Source organism: Colletotrichum siamense (assembly GCF_013390195.1).
Source record: "Colletotrichum siamense strain Cg363 chromosome Unknown KSG_Cg363_contig05, whole genome shotgun sequence".
In the NCBI taxonomy this organism is placed as follows: Eukaryota; Fungi; Ascomycota; class Sordariomycetes; order Glomerellales; family Glomerellaceae; genus Colletotrichum; species Colletotrichum siamense.
Genome location: NW_023501018.1, coordinates 4,737,607 through 4,757,995, shown reverse-complemented (window position 1 = coordinate 4,757,995; position 20,389 = coordinate 4,737,607). Strand labels below are relative to the sequence as shown.

Below are 20,389 nucleotides of genomic sequence, written 5' to 3'. Positions count from 1 at the left end.
CGAAACAGCGTACATGTACTATGTAGACGCAGACGCCAACTCATATCTCCAAGACGGAACTCATTGCAAACAATCCCGATTGGCATGCCCATCTAAACCACAGCATGTGACCTCTTAGCCACCAGGATGGCCATGCCCACCACGTCCGTACATCGGACCGGAACGAAGCGTTGGAGAAGGAGGCGTTGGAGAAACCACCGGATCCGATCACGACCAGAGGCGGGGAAACCGAATAAGCATTTAGAAGCCGTCCCCCTTTCAACCGCTCAAATCACGGGCTCATCTCATACTCGGAAGCATCCGAATCCTCTCTCAAGTTGCGACGTACACGAAGTCTGTCACATTTACATCAAGACATACCATGAAGGTGTCGCTGGGGCTGGCATCTGCCAAGACGCCCTGGGCGAACCCCGCGTTTATCGTATCTGGCAGACGAAGCTACGGGAAGCCAACACAACCGCGACAAGCAGTCGGAGCAGGCTCGCCACACGCTGCTATTCCAGAGACGAGCAGCATTGAGCTCAAGAGCCCTCCAGCACGGAAATCCGTTCCTGGCGCGCCGTTATCCATCTTATCTACGGGAACCCTTTTAAGATCGTTGCTCATCACCACCATCTCATCGAACCGCTTCCTTCTCATCCCTTCACTTTACGCACTATCCTTCCTCTCCAAGTCGAGCGGAAACTTCCTTCTAGACGTTGATCGTAACCCAGTACTACACGCCATCCTCAAGAAGACATTCTACGACCAGTTCTGCGCCGGAGAGACCCCTGAACAGACGAAAGCATGCGTTGACCGGCTCAAAGCCTTGGGCTTCAAGGGTGTCATCCTTACCTACGCCAAGGAGACTGTATTCGACCACTTGACTCAGTCGGCTCACGAGACTGGAAAGACTGCTGCTGCATCGGGTATTGCTGGCGTCGATTCTGAAATCGAGTCCTGGAGATGCGGTACCTTGGAGACTGCCGCACAAGTTGGTGAGGGTGACATCCTCGCCATCAAGTTGACCGGAGCGGGCCGCGAAGTCACAAAAGCCTTTGCCGAAGACAAGTTCCCCCCGAAACAGATGCTCGACGCCCTCGATGAGATCGCCACAACATGCAAACAGCGGGGAATTAGAATCATCGTTGACGCCGAGTCCACGCACTTCCAGAAGGCCATCGACCGAGTCACCCTGGAGCTCATGCGCAAGTTCAACGGAGACGGATACGCTGCCATCTACAACACGTACCAGGCATATCTCAAAAGCACCACGGACAACGTCATCAACCACCTCTCGGAAGCTAGCAAGGACAGATTCACCCTGGGTCTCAAGGTCGTCAGGGGCGCGTACATCCTCTCCGATAACCGTTCGCGCATCCATGACACGAAGGAGGATACCGATAACGCGTACAATTACATCTCCCAGGGCGCCGTCAAGAGACACATTGGAGACTTTGGCGGATCCAAGCCGTTTCCCTCTGTTGATCTGTTGTTGGCTAGTCACAATAGGGAGAGTGTCTTTGCTGCGCTGAAGCTGCATCAGCAGTGCGTAAAGGAGGGCAAGCCGACTGTGCCGATTGCGTTTGGACAGCTGCACGGCATGTCTGACGAGGTCAGCTTCTCGCTTCTGCAGGAGAAGAATGAGGGTTTCGGGGGGCCGGACGTGTTCAAGTGTTCTACTTGGGGCAGCATGGGCGAGTGTTTGGCGTATTTGCTCCGTCGGGCGGTGGAGAACAGGGATGCGGTGTTGAGGACGACGGATGAGCATACTGCTGTGAAGAACGAGTGTTGGAGGAGGTTGAAGTCGGCCTTTGCGGTTACGAACTGATCTAGCATAAGAAGTTCAAGGCATGAGTTTTGGAAAGCGATAGCCTGCAGCCGTCATAATCTTACGTCTTATTTATTCACTTTGTGATTGGATCGCCGCTAATAGCAAGTGCTGCTTCATTTCCAAGGAGAATACGGAGGCAATCATCACAATGCCTAATCAGCCGACTCGGCGTAAGAAGACCCAGCTACTCCGCAGACACCTGTTTCTAAATATTCTTGCGCATCATCCACATCCCCAAGACTATCATTGAAATAAAAGGACTGGCTGGCGATGACTAGGAAGTCTTCTGCATCAATGTACAAACGAAATCTGTCTGACGTTGGAAACTTCGGTTTGTACCTGGCCAAACCCTTGCCAACTATCCAGTATCTTTGTCTGTCAATATGCTGTCTGAGGATGAGAAGGATCTGTCTATATCCCTCGTACCCCTGGAATAGACACCAGTCGCCGACTGCAGCAGTTCGTGGGAGAAGTATGTTTCTGACGACACGATACACTGTACTCTGGCCTTCCACAATCGGAAAGACCCATTCCCCAGTTTCGTTGCATGAAAGACGAATTCCACTCCATAAAATTCCCTCACAAAAGAAGGATCTCGGGCCGACAGAATGAGATAACGATGCCTCTGTGCCGGATGCGGAACTCGTGAGTCGCTGTGTCGTATTCTTATGATTTCGTATCTGTATCGCATGTTGAAGCCTGGGCGAGAGCTCGTCGTGAAGTTTCAGGATCTTAACCACCAACCCAGCATATTCAAGCAGGAAGTCGACAGGGTGGATGGGGCTCTCCTTGGCTCTTGAAAGCAACTGGACTCCCAGCTGAAATACATCCATAGTGTAATCTGGCAAGAGTGGCTCTTCGCCCCTCCAATCTACCAAGGAAAGAGCTCCATAGACTTTGTCTAAGAGATCGTGGCATTCCAATTCACAATCATGTACATGCTCAATGAGCATTTCTAGGGGCAAGGGCTGTTGTTGGAAAGACCCAGCCACTAGCATCTCAAGCTTTGGGATATCTGTTCGCAAAAACGGGTCATCGGAGAGACTTAACCGCTCAAACGCTTCCTGGGCTTTCATCAATCCCCAGATATGGTTTGCTGCCGCAAATCCATGAAACATGCGGATGTGCAAAAGCGACTCCCCACATTGTACATAAACTTGCTTGCCCAGAAAGAGCTCTTGATAGACCCATACCCTCTGAAAATACTCCCTTCTCAAAAATGACTTGAATGAGATGAGCATCCGCGGAAGGGTTTTGTATCTGATTAGGAAGAACCACAGTCTTGACAGAGCTCTGTCGCTGGGGCCGAGCCAATGCTGGTTTCTGCCTACCCATCTGAAGAAGTAGGCGTGGTTTTGGAGCTTCTTGCAGAGGGACCGGCTATCATCTGCGTGCTCGCCGACATATGCAATCACTAGATGAGAGGCTCCGAAGACTTTGCCCATGATGGCAACTTGGTGGCCTTTTTCTTCCAAATTTTCTTGGTCGATACAGATGGCATCGATCCAATAAAGAGCTGTAGGATCGTGTTGTCGGGCCCGCCGCAGAACAAGTTCGCAATTTAGCCGAACACTTTTGAGTTGTCCATTGACCTCAATCAGAGTTGTCGGCGCTTCTGGGCCCCAAGTGTAGGAGATGGCATTGTATTGAGGTATTTGTGCTAGCCGAAAGGTATGGAGGACGCAGCATATGTCGACGGTGCCAGAAGAAGCCGCCGGCGGTGTTTGGAAACTGAGGAGACGGATGTATGTGCCAGCATCTGGCAAACGAGTGTACTTTGGGCTTGCAGTCAATTGCTTGACGTTGTACCTGGCTGACGAGTCAGGACTTTGACGAAATGAAGAATCTGAGGGGCCTTCTATCTCGAGTGAGCGGCAGCAGATTGCTTTTGCAACATCTGTATCTGACGAAGCTTGTCGCAGCCTTTCTGCTAGCTTCAGAGTACTGTCCGGACTTGCGGAAGGCAGCGAGCGTGATCGAAGCATCGTCATGGCATTGGAAAGTCAGCATTTCGCAATGAGGAGAATGAGAAGCAGGTCCACCGCTCATCGAATTATTACAAAGCCCGAGAGTGAGACCGCGAATGGTCTGACGCCAAGGATTCGGTGGCTATGCATGGCTGCCTGGTTATCTCGGTCGGCGCACTCTCCAACGAGACCCCAAGAAGTTCAATCAGAACTCATAATCCCAACCAAACTTTAAAGCATCGTCCGTTAGCAATAGTAGGGACAACACTCGCTCATTCAGCAGCATGTTTGGAAATGGCTGAGCCAGTTGGAAGGTAATCAGTGCGAGAATTGACTCATGTTTGACGTCCCGCCTTCCAAGCCCCGAGAAGTCAGGTTAATTTGCAACATACAAGAGAAGTACCTCGCCGGCGTTCACGTGGTTTCGCGCTGCCGGTTGTGCCTGCTGCTAACTAACATGAAAGCTCAAACTTAGGCACGGATATGTAGCAAGCACTAAGCAGAAGGATCTCTGTGGCGCTTATCGGCTCGCAACATACCTCCCGGTCTCCGCGGCAGTGCGGGGTGTTGTCCTAGCGGTCCGGAGTTGCGCCCCGTAGCGTCGGGCACGATCCCGATCTTGCATCCGGCCAGCCGGTCCCAATTACCCCACAAGCACCAAGTGGGCTGGACGCCGATCCTCTCCATTGAATTCTCCGGGAAGTCGAAGGGGTTTGTCTAACGAGGAACATCCTTGTACACAGTGACATATCACTCCCCAGTTCCATATTCGACAACATATCTTTCGAGGCACTTTGGTGAACGTCAATGGCTTCAGCTGGCCTCGTTCCATCAATTTCGAGATCATAGCAACTAGCCGAATCATCCTATCGTTATCTTGTGCTCAGTCACCCATCAAATACCACCAAGCCTTCAGCTATGGCATCTACTGAGCATTTCAACAAAGCTCTCGTTCCCTTCAAGTACGAACTTTATCCCTTGGGTGCAATCAAACCCAATGGGTGGTTTCGCGACCAGCTTCGACTGAGTGCCAAGGGTTTGGGAGGAAACTTATTCCACTTTTATCGATTCGTCAAAGAGAGCACTTGGCTTGGAGGAACATGGGAGTACACCCCCCTAAACGAAGCTGCGCCATACTGGTACAACTACATCGTTCCGCTTGCGTATAGTTTGGATCGAGACTCTGACCCGCAGCTGTTTTTGGACTTGAAGAAGCAAGCGGACTACTTCTTGGACTACACGCTTGAACATCAAGCCGAAGATGGCTGGCTGGGTCCGGAAACTACATCACATACCCGGGGAATATGGGCGCGCTGTTTGCTGCTTCAGGGGCTCATGAATCATGCCATCGCGGACTTCTCAAGACGTGCAACGATCCTAGAAGCCGTCTTGCGTTTTGTGAGGCTGGTTCGCAAAATGCTCAAGAACAATTACCAGGGTTACATTCCACAGAAGGATGATGTCTTCGACTTGCAACTTTTTGGGGTCGCTAGAGCTCATGAACTAGCTTTTACACTTCAGTGGCTCTACGATCAGCCCGAAAGCTCCTGTGATCGTCACGGCATTTGGGAAGTTATGGACATGATGTGGCAAGGCTCTCGTATCATGGACAGAGACTGGACGAAATTCTTTGGGGAAGACTTTCCCAAGACGCCTTCAGTCCGCTACAAGTCTCTGAATTTCAAGCACGGAGTCAACGTTGCACAAGGTAGGAAGCTTTAACTGAATTAGATCCATATGATATTGAATCAAGTTGCAGGCCTTCGATACCCGGCTCATTTGTACCGGATGGAACCGTCTGACGATCTCGCATCTCTTTGTAGAGATGCTGTTAAGAAGACCTTTGATTACCATGGCACAGCTGCAGGATCCATCAGCAGCGATGAGTACATCGGCGGGCTTTCGCCGCAGCGGGGCTCCGAGCTGTGTTGCTCTGTGGAACTAATGTTCTCGATATCCTACCTTTACCAGCTTTTCGGAGACAACCACTTCGCCGATATGGTAGAGTCAGCAGCCTTCAATGCCGTACCTGCTGGTATCAGTGCAGACTGGTGGAGTCATCAGTACATCACGCAGGTCAACCAGCCCTGGGCCAAAGAGCTGGAGCTTCCAAAAGGCGAGAAAACACCGTTCTATGATGTTTGCCGGTACGCAAATGTCTTCGGGCTAGAACCTGAGTTTGTAAGTGGCCATAAAGTCCATAACAAGAGGTCTGCTGATGAATTCCCGAGTAGCCTTGCTGCACAGTCAATCACCCCACTGCTTACCCTAAGCTCTTGATGAATGCATTCCTCTGGAGACAGACCCCGGAAGGGATGACATCCATCATTCATGCCTATCTTATACCATCCAGGCTGGAAATTGAGGATATCACTATCAACTGTGACTCGAACTACCCATTTGCCCCGTGTGCGCTTCGCTACAGCATCTCCACCAGCAAGCCATTTGAATTCTTAATCAGAGTTCCAGACTGGGCCTTTCCATCTTCTACGATCGAGTCCAAGGGCTCAGGCTCGATTGCTTCAGCAATGCCGCAGCCATTCATACAAAACAAGAAGGACAGTAGCGGCCATGTTCATAAGATTGACATACCCGCGGCCGGCGACTTTGATGTGTTCGTCACAATCCATGCGGGGGTCCGTGTTCAGAAGCATGAGAACGGCTCAGTCAGTATTCACTACGGACCTCTGCTTTACGCGTACGAGATCGAATTCAAAACCGAGACTAGGCTGCCACGCAATTACAAGGACCAAGCTTCAGAGTGTACCGAAATTTCTTCCGTGGCTAACCAAGACGAGGAGCCATGGATGACACATACCCGTGACCACGACTACTTACCAACTGCTGACTGGAATATTGCTATCGATCCAACACAGGGTGTTGAGGTCGTAGTACACAAGGGTCCATGGGAGCAGAACGGCGATAGGAAAGTTTCAGAACTTCCTGATCCTTTGTGGAATTCGGGAGCATCTCCTGTGCACCTTGAGGTCTCTGCTGCTTGGGTCAGCTGGCCAACTCGGAACGGAACTGCAGCAGACCCTGTCGATGTAGAGAAGAAGATTCAAAGCCAGCCTTTCAGAGCGAAGTTGGTGCCATACGCAACTGCGAAGCTTCACATAGCACAGTTCCCTGTCATAAATAGTACATCATGAAAAGATTGTCTCTTGTATCAATGGGGAGAAATACTGTCGTGTATGGCGTCATATGTCTGGATTTACATAAGACCTTGTTTAGTGTTTTGAACCAAAACCATCCATGTTTCCTTGTCTGGCCGGCATGTTTGCGGTGTATTAGTAAGTCTGGGCTTATATTTCGAAAGAGAACGGTAGTAGTAGTGAGTCAGTGACTACAACAATGACGACGACTATTGCAAGGTATCTTATGTACGAGCACACAGGAAAAGTAGTTGCTCTACCATACCTAGGAAACGTAGAGGGTTTTTCTTAACGGGGTAATCACACGGGCATATATCAGCAAAGATGCATGTCATCCGAATGGTTTTCTGTGTACAGTGACACAAATAGCAGCAGGTGAAGACAATCGTCAAGTGCGAATTTCTTTTGCAGTCAGAACTACGATTTCTCTGTTTTATTCAACTTTATCCTCAAGCTTGAACATACTCAGGCATGCACATATTTGACTCTTCATAAAGCATGCAAGAAGATTCAGCACTTGACGAATCATTTTTGTTATCCATCTTTTGAAACGCCGGTTGATTGCACTGCCTGTCGGGTTTCGTGCTTATCCTTTAGGCTTGCGTCTGAGCTGGCAAAGGTGGCAGAGTAGTCGTCTTCGTTGTCTTTGCTGTTCCGTTCGTCTTGTAGGTGCTATCAGGAGTAATCACAACTTCACCCGTCGCAATATCAAAACGGTTGGTAGTTCGGTTGAAAATCTGGAATGAAGCCTTTGGCTGGAAATCTGGTGACTGTCAGCTTGGTGCGCTACATCACCGGGGTTCGCAGTGGCTTACATGGGATCTCATGGCCTGCGTTCCAGACTCGAGTGAAGCTCAGCTTTCCGTATTGCCGCGTTTCTCCATAGGCAACCCCATCGACCGTAAGCTCCGTGTATCCAGCGTCACGGAAGTTCTCGGCACCAGACCACTCAGCCGCAAGGGAGAGCGCTTCTCCGCCGAGCCAGTTACAGATGTAGTCTGCATCTCCAAAGACCAGGGAAACTTGTACGTCTAGCTCAAGAAGCTTTTCGATGTCTGGGAGGTAGCCGACGGCGAAGTCTCCAGAGAGGGTGTAAGCTGTGTAGAGCAGATTGTTTGACGTATAGTTTAGGTCCACGCCAAGAGCGTTTTGGACTGGTCCGGTGTTCAAGTAGGGCTGTTGTATGGTTAGCAATTGCTCTGGTGCCAGGCTTCGTCTACTTACCCTCCAGTAGTTGGGCGGAACGTCTTCTCCTGAACGGAAGCGCTGTGTCTGATTAGTCTAGCACAACTCATCAGTGGTGGGGGGCTCACAATATCATAAGTTCCACGGCCTTCGAGATTGAATGTGTAAAACATCCCCTCGACGTCGGATTGGCAGATAAACTGGGCGGCTGAGCATGCTGAACGGCGAACGATAGAGTCCCTCTCAAGCCAGTCGCAATAGTCAAGCTTCTCTTGACATCCACCAGGGCGATCACGGTTCAACTTTCCGTAATCGTAGATGGTGTCGTTGATCAGATCAACTCCGTATCCATTGTTCTCTCCTCTGGTGAAGTCAAGCAGGTACCGCGTCTGGGTGTGCTCGTCAACAATGCCATTCACGATGCCGAGGCTCTTCAAGTTCAACTTGCGGCCTGTCGCGGTGTTTTCATCGAGCTCGGAGTTCTTCTCATTGAAGAGGGTGTAGAACGCCGGGCCCCAGTGGCCACCAAATGACTCTGAAATTCCATTAGTGACTCGGGGACAGTCGGATCTGATCAGCTTACTCACCAGCCCACAGATGAAAGTCAATAGAGGAGATGTTTGACGTGCTCAGTTGCGGCAAAGCATCATAGAATCCTTGCAGAACCTCCCAGCAGGTTATGGCAGCTAGACGACTTGTATCTTCCTTTGTTGGGTCGATAACTGCCCAGCGACCCTCTCGCTCATCTGAACTCTCGGGCTCCTTGTCCACCAGGAGGTAGGTTGGGTCAAGGAAACCAACCTCTTTCTCACTGTAGGAGAAGCCTGTGACAGTCAGTCTCCAGAACACGTAGTTGTCAAGACCTTGGAGGAAGTACCTGTTCCAACTGGCTGGGAAAGGAAAAGGACGTTGGAGATTTCAGTCCAGGAGTAGTCTCTCAGAACCGTCGTCATATTCTCGACCACCTCGCAAGGTCCGATCTCCTCGAACAGTCCAATGAGAGAGTCGGATCCAGGACCGCCGTTGAGCCAGAGTGTTACCTGTTACGTTAGCTCCACGGCCGTCAAGTCTGACAGGTCGAACGTTGGAAGCTCACAGGGTCATTTGCAGGATCTCTCCGTGACTCAAAGAACCAGAAGAATACATGAACATCAGGGGCGATATCGATGTATCCGCTGTAGGAGTTGACGCCAGGCGTCGTCTCGCATATTCCCTCTTTGCCAGGCTCCTTGAAACGGATTTGGGAGCCTCCAGGGCTAGTGATCGTCATCACACCCTCAGCAGCACCCGGCGCCTGTCTTGGTCGCAAGACAGCAGTGAGTGTTGGTGTTACGCATGATGCGAGGAGAGCGGCGATGAGATTCTGGAGTCTCATACTGGTGGTGACGTTCAGAGTGAAGAAGTTCCAGGCTGGCAGCTTCGCATTACTGGACGGGCTTGTTTCCACGCCGGCGATACCCTTCATTATAAGTGCACCATTACATATCACTGGCTCGTGGTTGATGGATTAGGAAGCTCGGCCATGCTTCTTGGGCATGCATCACAGTACGTTTCATTTATCAACCAAATGGGAAGCCCGATTGTTGGACAAATTTCCCCCATGAGCCGGGCGCGATGCGACCGGCTCAGGTCTTCATTCTTGGTCTATTCAGCATTGAGAGCTTTCGCTTCAAGGTCAATACGAGCCTTGAGTGCACAATTACGTCACAGTGGGCAATTTCGCATCGCCGGGGGGCTAGCCAACAGAAATCCGGAGCGGGGAGAGCTTACTTCGACTTCCATGGGACCTGATCAACTATCCGCTCCAATCATCAAGGCTGCCAAGTCAAGTCTTAAAGACCGCCCGAAGTCATGAGCTGGACGTTGGTTGTCGAAGTATGGATATCGCTGATCATTTGCCGTATCATACGTTACTTCGGAGTCCTTCCCGATCTCCGAGATTAGGCATTCGGGCCACCCGTTCTTGCATCACCCCTTGTCCTGATAATGTTCCTTGGCTTTCTATCACGGCTCAATCCAGAAAGTCACAATGCGAGAACGTAGGCACTGGCTGGTGGGTATGCTTGATTGTCTAGCTACGGTCGAGGTTCAGTAGACTCTATGTACATCCATCCTCAATCGTGAGACTAGGCAATCCCAAAAAAGAAATGATATTTCCACCCTGATCAATGGTCTTATGGCTTCCAAAAAACAAAAGTCCCCAATGTGCTTTAGAACTGTCGCTACTCTCATGGGCGGATAATGCGAGCAAATTGAAAGCCAAGTGACTTTCCCATCCTGGTTCTCTGATAGACACCCGTGACACTCACTTTCCACCGTGTGTGAAATACACACTATCTGGATCTCTTGTTCGTTGCCGGGTATGCCTCCTTCATAGCAGCGTGAATGGCACGCTGCTCCTTGGTGGGAGTCTTGCAGAGTTCCTCGAGGTCGGTCTGGTTATCGCGACGCTGGAGCTCGAACTTCTAGTAGGCGCCGCCATTGTCGTTGAAGGCCTTGGTGCGACGAACCACATCGTACAGGCCATCATACCGAATGCCAACGCTGGGGCTGTAAAGACCGTTCTTGCCCTTCTTGGCAGCTGCACGGAGCAGGCGGACAGGCCGGTTGCTCTTGAGTGACTTGTACAGCATCTCAGTGCCGTCAGAGTTCTTCGGCTTGTTGTCTGTACACTTGTGGGCGCCTGATCCAGAGTAGAATATGGTGTTGCCCTGGTCCTCATTGAGACTGTCGTAAGTCTCACCGGATTTGACGATTGAGTGAGCACCCTGGTCCTTGTCTCCAGTAATTCCGCCGAACCAGTTACCATGGGCGCCGTTGACACAGGCGACCATCTGAGCCGGCCACCATTTGCCGACGGGGATGTGATTGTCCCCAAAGACTCTCGACTTAACTGACACATAATCGGGATGGGCCACCCAGCTTCTCTTGCCAGCTTTCAGAACGTAAGCGATGCCTCGAAAAGGACCGTTCTCGCCGAACATTTCGTGATGTTTGTCGGGAACGTAGAGGCCGTCGGGAGGATTGCTGTTCGAGTCACTCTTCACGGCAGCAGCCTTGGCTGTCTTCCGACGGGGCTTGGCAGCTCTGTGTTTGCTCGGCTTAGCTTGCATAGCAACTGGAGCGATTGGATCGATTGCTGTTTGCACGTTGGTGTGATCCTCCATGTGATCCTCCATGTGATCATCCATGTGATCCTCCGTGTTGAGGGGGTCATGAACACAGGTGGGAACCTCCGGGTAAGCGTGGAGCGACATGTGGTAGAAATTTTGTCCGTCCATCGGGCCCTGTGAGTAGTGCGAGTGATATACACCATCTTCGGCTTGACCAAGATACTGCGAAGTATCCTCAGAGACCACGGTCTCATGGTTAGCCATGGAATCATAATCTCCCATGCTCATGTCAGCTTCCGGGGCCTTGTAGCAAGCTTGAGGGTGGAAGATTGGCATTGAGCCAGGCATGATGATGGACTCCTTGTTGAAAACCATGCAATACTTTCGATCGCTGTCGTCCATAGCAGCAAAAGTGATTTCATCCACCTGGCTCAAGTTGGTGAAGGCCCAAAATTCCCACAACTTAAACGCCCGCTCCTGGCTCTTGGTATCAATGTACTGCTGAGATTCAAGGGAATCCGGGTCAAACATGACGAGCACAGTGTCCATCAGACGGCGACGAACATCTCCGACAATGAAATCGGCCCGCCACTCAATGTAGCCGAAGTGCTGCTCGAGGCTGTTGTAGATGTCCTGGGCAGGCGGACCCTTATTCTCCTTTGAAGCGACGAGAATCTCCGCTGCGAGGCGATGGAAGTCATCGATAAGCTTTGCCTCCACGGCGGGGTCCACGTGTTTGTTCGGATGATTAGCGAAATTAGTCTGCTGATCGTTGGTCGATGTATTCTCGACCATGCGCTCGTCCTGGGCGACGGTGTCATCACTGCGGCAGGCTTGCTCGTCCTCCTGTTTGGCGAATGCGTTGTGAGCATCAGAAACCTCGTTATTGTTGGCCATGTGGAAGTCCATGCTCATGCCAACTTCGTCTCCATCATGAGAAGCATAGCCATGGTGACCCTGCTCACACAGGGAGTTCTGGTCCTCGTAGGGAACGTCGTAGCTCATGTTGGCGTCCATGGATGATGAGCAAGACGTCTTCGCGGATCTGGCTATGTCAGCTTGGTTTTCAAACAGGTCGGCTTTTCCTCGAAGCGTTCAAAGACTTACTCAAAGCAAACTATGGAGTCCAGCTGCGCAAAATGCCAGGTGTGTTTGTTGCTCGCCCGTTGATGTTGAGCAAGATGTCTTCGCGGATCTGCCTTTTCCAGGAATGTCAGCTTGATATTCAAATAGGTCGATTTTCCCCCCTGAAGCATACGAAGACTTACTCAAAGCAAACTGTCGAGTCCAGCTGCGCGAAAAGCAAGTTGTGTTTGTCGCTCGTCCTCGAGACGATGGGTTTGGTGGAAAGCAAAACAGCAAAATCGGAGGATGTGGGAGGGAGAAGAATTTTCAAAATTCTTGTGGGTGCAAGAAGAAAACCCTTTCAGCGGCCACTCCTTCCTCAAACAAAAGACAACAAAAGTCTAGCCTAAAAATGGTGTTGTCGTGGGCATCGCTTAGTCGTGCAGACAGGTGAGCCAGGAGTTGAGGTCTGTTGTTGTCGAGAGAGGTCTTCAGCGGTGATTGGCTCATCAACTCACCAAAGGCCCCGCCCTTCCAAACAGCCCAAATCTTTGGAGTGACAATTCCCCGAGCAGGGCGCCTCATTATTAAGCTTCCCATTGTCTTTGTGGCATGTGTTGGAAGGAACACAAGTCTGGCTTCAGAAGAAACATTCCATGGAATCTTTTGGAACAATCCATGAGAGATTCAAACATCGACTGGGCAAAGGATTTATACTGGAAGGGAAGATTGTAGCACATGGGAGCCATACCATGTAGTACAATTTGCTTGCCTTCCTCATCTCAGATGCGTAGGTAGCTTCGACTATCAACCTGGGGAGGACGTCTTGTCCCTAGAATTCAGCCAGCTATGAAGCGAAATCACAAGCTCTGGCTACGGCCCGAGTTGATGCTGCTACATAAAGGCTTCCAATTTGTTTGAATTCATCGGCTCTCTCACCACACCTTGCTTTGCCTTAGATGTTATCTGACATTCGAACGCATACGAAGCCGGAATCGCAACATATTATCCTGCCTATGCTTGAATTCTAGAAAGGTTTTCAAGCATGCCGGTGATACGAGCTTTTCTGAACGGCAGTGCTTCTTTGGTAAGCAAGACTCGATACTTCCAGATACTTGATCCAAAAAGACTTCCATGTGTTCCAGAAGGAGGTCTGAAGAGTCTCCTCAGTCAGGGCCCCTGTCATCCAATCGGCACTAATCCAGGACCTCCCTGTTCCCGTTCTATGCCCCATTGGCCCCCGATAATAGCCAACACCAACCGCTGAAATCGTCGCCGGCCCGGTGCTTCGACGCGTGTTCTGCACGCCCTGCGTCAAGTCCCCTACTCACAAGGGGCGGCCGGCCAGGAAAGCGCCAATAGCCAAGACCACCACCCGTCAACGGCACGGACTGATATGCACCCCGCATCCCACCAACCACCCGACGTGCTAATGACATTACAAAATGCTCGAAAGGGCATCTGGAGATAGCGAGCTTCTGGGATGTCCCTAGATAAGCGCTCCTATCAGTGGGTCCTCGTTATCTGCAGCTGGCTCGAGGGAGGGCGTACGGCCCGGCCGATGAGGAGGCACCTCCGACCCCGCACCACCTCCAAACGACGGATATCTGGGGGACTGGGCAGTCTGTCTTCCCGGATACCCACCTGTGATGGCGATACCAAGACGACTGATGCTCATGGAAGCAGAATAATTCCAGATGGAGTCGTCTAATACTCAGAGAAGAATTACGAAGCGGTCGTCATACGCGTGAGTCGCGACATAACGTGGTCTCATCAGCGGGAGATAGCTACTGACGACTGACACGCCAGCTGTTCACGATGTCGGAGGCAGAAGATCAAGTGCTCGGGACTGCATCCGTGCAATAATTGTACTCAGCGGCGGCTGACTTGCATATTCGATGAGCGCGATAACAAGGTTATGGTGACGCAAGGGTCGGTTCCCAACCTTACAGCTCTGACGACAAAAGTACTGACTGTCACTGGCTTAGATACCTATCTGAACTACAACAGAAGATCGCACGCCTAGAGCGCCTTCAAGCAAGGGCGCTGGCTGAGCAGAGCATCAGACGTGGCGAGGATGTCGACAACCCTGACGGTACGTACGGTTGGCTTCTTGGAAGTGGGCGACTGCTGACTTCGAGAAGATGGCTTTGGAGACCCATCGCAATATGATGAGAATCGTCGCGCTAGCTATCACAGCCCGGAGGCAGCGCGAAGGGACTCACCGCCCCGGAATTCCGATGGCGACGGTCCAGATCTGACGAACCCTCTCACTGCGACGCCGTCCCGGTACTGTCTTTCAGCGTCCAATGGAATGGCTTGTAAGTGCTTCTCACTCTTCATACTCCGCCATCTCAACGCTGACGGACGCAGACTTTCTCGCCCCAGGATCCAACTGGTCTTTCTCACGGCATGTTCTCAGCGTTACCCACGACCATGTCTGCCAATCTCCTCTTCCTACCAATAGTCTCTTGTTCGACGGCTGCGCCTATGACCTCGGATGGGACGGCTCACGAAGCACGCAGGCCCTCGACAGCCGCTTCATTCCGAGCATCGACTATGCCATCTTTCTGATCAACGCCGTCAAATTTCACTGCGGCCAAATGTTTCATCTCTTCGAAGTGGACGAGTTCATGGTCAACATGCAGAATTTCTACGCCAAGTCGTCTGCTGACCGAGCAGAGGATACCAGCCTCTGGTACATCCACTTTCTCGTCATTCTCGCCTTTGGCAAAAGCCTGATCCAGAGGAAGAGTGAAGGGAAGAGACCATCAGGGGCGGACTTCTTTGTCAGGGCTCTCCAGCTCTTGCCAGACGTTACCGCTCTGTGCAAAGAACCCATTTTGTCTTCGGAGATTTTGTGCTCGATTGCCTGGTACTATCAAGCATTGGACTTTCGACATGCTGCTCACAATTTTGTAAGTCAACCAACAAGCTTTTTGAAGTGGGTAGCCAAGAAATGCTAATCCGCTGGTAGATTGGGCAGGCAAAGAGCATGGCGATGAATCATGGTATGCATACCGACATGCCAATCATGGAGCTTGGCCCGGAACTGGTGCAAAGATGTCGCAAGATCTGGTGGACAGTGTACGTATTGGATCGTCAGATGAGCTCGTTGATGGGGTTGCCCCAGTCAACTCTGGACGAAGGTGTCTACTGCCAGTTGCCTTCCTACTCGGGATCAGTACAACGCACGACGGCATTGAGCATGCAGATAAAGTTCGCCCGCATCATTGCTGAGATCAGCAGCAGTAAGTTCGACGTCTCTGCGATACCGAACTCTGCTAATCATCCTCCTCCATCTCACAGCTGTTTACGGCACGACAGGTCGCTTGAATAAGAGATTCGTGCTCGGCACCAAAGCCGTGCTTCAGAGCATTGTGTCAGTTGCAGATGAGCTTCGTACCTCGTTCCCACTGCATGCGGACGAGCGATTTGATGGGATCTCGAGACTCTCTGCGCACTTGCACCTGTCTTACTACCAGGTGAGTAAACATATGGTTTCCCCTTGGTGGTCCAATGGACTAACATCTCTCCCCTAGTGCATCGTCCTCGCAACAAGACCCCTGCTCCTATGCTGTTTGATCAAGAGATTCGAGTCACCACTCGAGGCGGACTCTCTGATAGCATCACCAAAAGTTCGAAACCCCGTCCAAATGTGCGCCGAATCCTCTATTCAAATCCTCAACATCCTCGACAGGCTACGAGCTCAGGGATTACTAGGTAAGATCTCACCTGGCAACAAGTCATATTGAAACAACCAAGAGCTAATTCAGATGGTAGAAACCTTCCTACCCCTCGACCTTGACTCCCTATTCGTATCCACCGTCGCCCTCCTCGTCGCCCGAGCGGTCGACTCCCGTCTGATTGAAAGTCAATCTCCATGGCTAGAGAAATCCCACGCCATAATCGAAGAAATGGTGGCCAGCGGCAACCTGATCGCGGGGTTCCGCAGGAATGAGATGCAAAAGCTGGAGGAGATGCTCAGCAACTTCACCACGACGCAGCCTCGCGTTGCGGGCCTTCCCGAGGACACCCAAGGTGCCGAATGGCAGCAACAGCCAACGGATGCCGCGGCCGCTGTTCAGGAGCCGGTGCCGCAGCCGCCGTTTCCCGAGTTTACCAAAGACAGCAGCAGCCAGGCGGAGGATCTGACGGCCCAGCAGATTATTGATGTGGTTAATTCTATGGAATGGGAGGATAATGAGTGGATGTCATTTACGGTTATGGATGATCAGGCATGAGATGGACAAAGGTTCTGGGAAGCTTAATGTGTCGGCGTTGCGGTTTATATTGGATCGGGGACCTTTTGGTAATTGAAGCTGAATCAGATTTATGAATCATATCAAGCAACGATGTTCGTCGGGGATTCTCCAACTGCCAGGCCAATGGGAAGCTCGAACCGAAACCGACGTGTTCGTCTGGTCTTTTTAACTTTGAGATGAAGTCTAAACGGACACTTCCGTCGGCGTAGGCGATCATCCCGCCGGGCCAAAATATCTCCAGACTTTGGAGGTGGAGTTTCCATGATTCGGTCTTAATCTAAAGTCGATTAAGGCGAGGCAAAATCCGGGGTTTAGCTTGCAATGAATCACCACACAGTTGCCCGAATTCAAACACAAAAGCAAAAGGCTTATTCGTATAATTACAAGCTCCGCCCGGTCGCATTCAGGTACCTTACATGAGGTCTACCGAGGCGAGCCCCCAATCATAAACAAGGATGGGCGCATGCCGATCATTTGCTAATAGCCGAAGCAATCGGGCCATTCCCCGATTGCCGTTATATTTTTCCTTCGTATGAATGCCACCCGAGCTTCTAGATTGAGTCGCCGGGCCACTCCACAACGGATGGAACGATTACTTTCCATCACAATGTCACCAAACGGCATTTCTTGGCGGGCGAATGGGGGAGTAGCGCATATCGACAAGGGGGCCGGAGGGCTGCATGTCGCAACCTCCAATGAAGACAAGAAAGACTTAAAAGCAAGGTACTGCCGTCCGATGATGTACGACATGCATGCAAGGTACGGCTCGTTGCGCGAACAAGGGCTTGACTCTCTTCGTCCTTCACCATGTCTCGGTTCTCAGGCTTGGGCCCGGCTCTGACGCTGGCTCTTGCAGCACTTGTCAACGGCCAAGACAACCTCGGCATCGCGAATGGCTTCATTGATTACAAGACGGGCCAGGTCAGCGGCCAGTTCGTTCGCGACTCCCAGACTCTCGCTTCGCTCAAGGTCGCTTCCGGCCACGACTTTCTCCCCTCGGATTTCCTCTCCAACCTTACGCACACCGAAGGCGCCCACTACCTCGGAGACGTCACCTTTCGCTACAAGGTCGCCGGTGCCGGCAACTGGACCAGCGTCGACTCTGCCCAGGCCAGAAAACCCGTGAAGGCTCTTGAAGGCCTCGCATCCGGTGTCCTTGCCGGCGCGGACCTGGGACCTACGCTGCCCAGCGGCATCCCTCTCGCCATCACGAGAGAGTGGCTGACCGAAAGCGACAGCCTGGCTCTGCGCATCAACCTGACCAACACAGGCAACGGCACCGTCGAGCTCGGATCCCTTGGCCTTCCCGTCTCCATCAACAATGTCTTCAGCACGCGCGAGGCGGAGAACCTTCAGGACAAGTGCTCTCTCGCGGATCCGTACATCGGTCTTGACGCCGGCTACGTTCGTGTGTCTCCCGTCAAGGGAACCGGCAACGCGCTCGTCGTCGCGCCTCTCGGCTCGAGCCCTTTCGAAGCATGGAGACTTCTCAGCGAGCCGCAGGGTGACTACTACTACCAGAGCCAAACGTACGAGGGCAACTACGAGTGGATGATTCACTCCAAGGCCTGGGCGGAGACCGAGTGGAAGGGTGGTGCCCCGTGGAACACGCCTACGTCCAAGACTTTGGAAGCAGGCGAGACCTACTCTGTCGGTCTCAAGTTCTCTGTCGCCGAGAGCATCCAGACCATCGAAGATGCCGTCGAGAAGTCGGGCATCCCTCTCGCCGTGGGCATCCCGGGATACGTCGTACCCGCAGATCTCACTGCTCGTCTGTACCTCACGCACTCTTCCCCCGTCAAGTCCATCGACGACTCTGGCGTGTTCACCGTGAAGCAGGACACGGCCGCCAAGGGCTCGCCCTACCTGCTCACCCCTGTCGAAGGCAAATGGGGAAGAACAAAGATCACCATCACCTACGAAGACGGCAAGACCCAAGTCGTCCACTACTTCATCACCAAGGCCGCCACGCAGACGGTCTCCGACCTGGGCCACTTCCTCACCACCGCCGCCCACTTCAACGACACCTCCGACCCCTTCGGCCGCGCGCCGTCCATCATGGGCTACGACCGCGAGGTCAACGCCATCGTCGAGCAGGACTACCGCGTCTGGATCGCGGGGCTGAGCGATGAGGGCGGCACGGGTGCGTACGTCGCCGCGGCCACGAAGCTGTTCGTGCAGCCCGTGGCCAGCGAAGTCGAGGTCCTCGACGAGTTCATCCACGAGACCGTCCTTGGCACAATCCAGCCGCCCGACTCGTTTGCCGTGAGGGCGAGCACCTTCTTCTACCAGCCCGATGCGGTCAACTACACGTACGACTCGGCCCTCGACTGGACCACCTGGGCCGCATGGAACAAGGAGAGATCATACACCACCGTCCGCGCTTACAACTACGTCCACCCCGTCATCGCCTACTGGTCCACGTACCGTGTGGCCAGGGACTACCCCGAGATCAAGACCCGGGAGGAGTGGAGCTGGTACATCAACCAAGCGTTCAACACCGTGCAGTACTGCCTCAAGGACGGCGCCAAGGACTGCGACTACGGTCTGACCGGACTGATGGGCGAGACGGTCTTTGCCGAGCTTCTCGAGGATCTGAAGCGCGAGAACATGACGCAGGAGGCGTCCACCCTCGAGGCCTCGATGAAGTACCGCGCCGACTTCTGGGAGACCCTTGCCGTGCCGTTCGGAAGCGAGATGGCGTGGGACAGCACCGGGCAAGAGGGCGTCTACTACTGGACCAAGTAAGTCATGAAATCTCCAGTATGAACCAGTGAACCTTGCTAACTTGCGAAAGCTACTTCGGCCTGAACACCACCGCGACCAAAGCCATCAACAGCATCACGGCGTACATGCCCACCGTCGCCCACTGGGGCTGGAACGGCAACGCCCGCCGGTACTGGGACTTCAACTACGGCGCCAAGCACGCCGGCACCGAGCGCCAGCTCCACCACTACGGCTCCGGCCTCAACTCCCTGCCCATGCTGCACTACTACGAGCGCAACCCGTCCGACTTCAACGCCATCCGCGTCGCGTTCGCCGGCAACACCGCGCCCCTGAGCAACATTGACGAGGAGGGCTGCCCGTCCGCTGCGTTCCACTCGTTCCCCGAGCACCTCGAGTGGGACCCCTACACCGGCGACTACGGTCTCGGGTTCCTTGGCCTCGGCCTCGGCCAGACGCTGTACATTGTCAACACCGAAAAGTACGGCGAAGTGGTGTTTGGTGGCAACGTGGTCGAGTCAACCGCCACTTCTGTCGTCGCCGAGCCGAGAGACGCGGTTCGCCGGCGTGTCTTTGTTGCGGATTTGGGTTTGAAGATCTCGTTGAGTGCTGGAGCTATTGCCACCGTTACGTATGATCGAGAGGGCCAGACGGTCAAGCTCAGCGTCAGCCAAGCTGCGTCTGATGCGGCTCTCAAGGCATCTTCGGCCATTGTGTGGCTTACTCAGACCACGGGAGGAGCGACATTTGCAGTGACAGGGGCTACCCAGGAGAGAGGTGGATATAAAGTTGACTTGTCGAGCGGAAAGGCCGAAGTCACGATTGCGAAGGCGTAGACAAAGTTGTATGAATTTTCAGTATACAAATTTTGGGCGAAACTACAGGAGCTTTTCACAGCGAGTGCGATAATTCCCAAGCCGTTATGAGAAGTGTTTTTTCAACATCCCCATTCGGGAACCAATACAGCAAGCCAAAGAGCAGTGTTTCAACCCAGAACTGACACGAAATGATCAGACGAACGCCAAGTGTCCCACCTTCTCCAAACCCCGCATCCCCGGCCTCCTCCCCCGCGAAAAGATCCAGCCACCATCTTATTACCCCG

General features: G+C 52.6%; 6 protein-coding genes across 6 annotated transcripts; 4 read left to right on the top strand and 2 right to left on the bottom strand.

Annotated features, from left to right (window-relative positions):
* Positions 1-361: 361 nt before the first annotated feature.
* On the top strand, positions 362-1,810 carry CGCS363_v008826 (Proline dehydrogenase 1; the record flags this gene model as incomplete). The annotated part of the gene is made up of 1 exon (XM_036640675.1): positions 362-1,810. One exon carries the CDS (start codon positions 362-364, stop codon positions 1,808-1,810), a length of 1,449 nt encoding a protein of 482 aa, XP_036494013.1.
* A 2,888-nt stretch (positions 1,811-4,698) lies between these two features.
* Positions 4,699-6,932, top strand: hypBA1-2 (Non-reducing end beta-L-arabinofuranosidase; the record flags this gene model as incomplete). The annotated part of the gene is made up of 3 exons (XM_036640674.1): positions 4,699-5,488; positions 5,540-5,961; positions 6,015-6,932. 3 exons carry the CDS (start codon positions 4,699-4,701, stop codon positions 6,930-6,932), a joined length of 2,130 nt encoding a protein of 709 aa, XP_036494012.1.
* Positions 6,933-7,528: 596 nt separating this feature from the next.
* CGCS363_v008824 (Carboxypeptidase S1-like protein A) lies at positions 7,529-9,585 on the bottom strand (the record flags this gene model as incomplete). Its single annotated transcript, XM_036640673.1, has 7 exons — positions 7,529-7,698; positions 7,751-8,111; positions 8,160-8,201; positions 8,249-8,655; positions 8,708-8,944; positions 8,998-9,160; positions 9,217-9,585. 7 exons carry the CDS (start codon positions 9,583-9,585, stop codon positions 7,529-7,531), a joined length of 1,749 nt encoding a protein of 582 aa, XP_036494010.1.
* A 1,000-nt stretch (positions 9,586-10,585) lies between these two features.
* Positions 10,586-12,238, bottom strand: UHRF1 (E3 ubiquitin-protein ligase UHRF1; the record flags this gene model as incomplete). Its single annotated transcript, XM_036640672.1, has 1 exon — positions 10,586-12,238. The coding sequence occupies one exon, from the start codon at positions 12,236-12,238 to the stop codon at positions 10,586-10,588; it is 1,653 nt and encodes a 550-aa protein (XP_036494927.1).
* Positions 12,239-13,995: 1,757 nt separating this feature from the next.
* PUT3-6 (Proline utilization trans-activator) lies at positions 13,996-16,542 on the top strand (the record flags this gene model as incomplete). The annotated part of the gene is made up of 9 exons (XM_036640671.1): positions 13,996-14,045; positions 14,108-14,230; positions 14,287-14,393; positions 14,443-14,619; positions 14,672-15,216; positions 15,276-15,549; positions 15,608-15,783; positions 15,841-16,021; positions 16,082-16,542. 9 exons carry the CDS (start codon positions 13,996-13,998, stop codon positions 16,540-16,542), a joined length of 2,094 nt encoding a protein of 697 aa, XP_036495076.1.
* Positions 16,543-17,370: 828 nt separating this feature from the next.
* On the top strand, positions 17,371-20,123 carry CGCS363_v008821 (uncharacterized protein; the record flags this gene model as incomplete). The annotated part of the gene is made up of 2 exons (XM_036640670.1): positions 17,371-19,307; positions 19,361-20,123. The coding sequence occupies 2 exons, from the start codon at positions 17,371-17,373 to the stop codon at positions 20,121-20,123; spliced, it is 2,700 nt and encodes an 899-aa protein (XP_036495063.1).
* Positions 20,124-20,389: the final 266 nt, after the last annotated feature.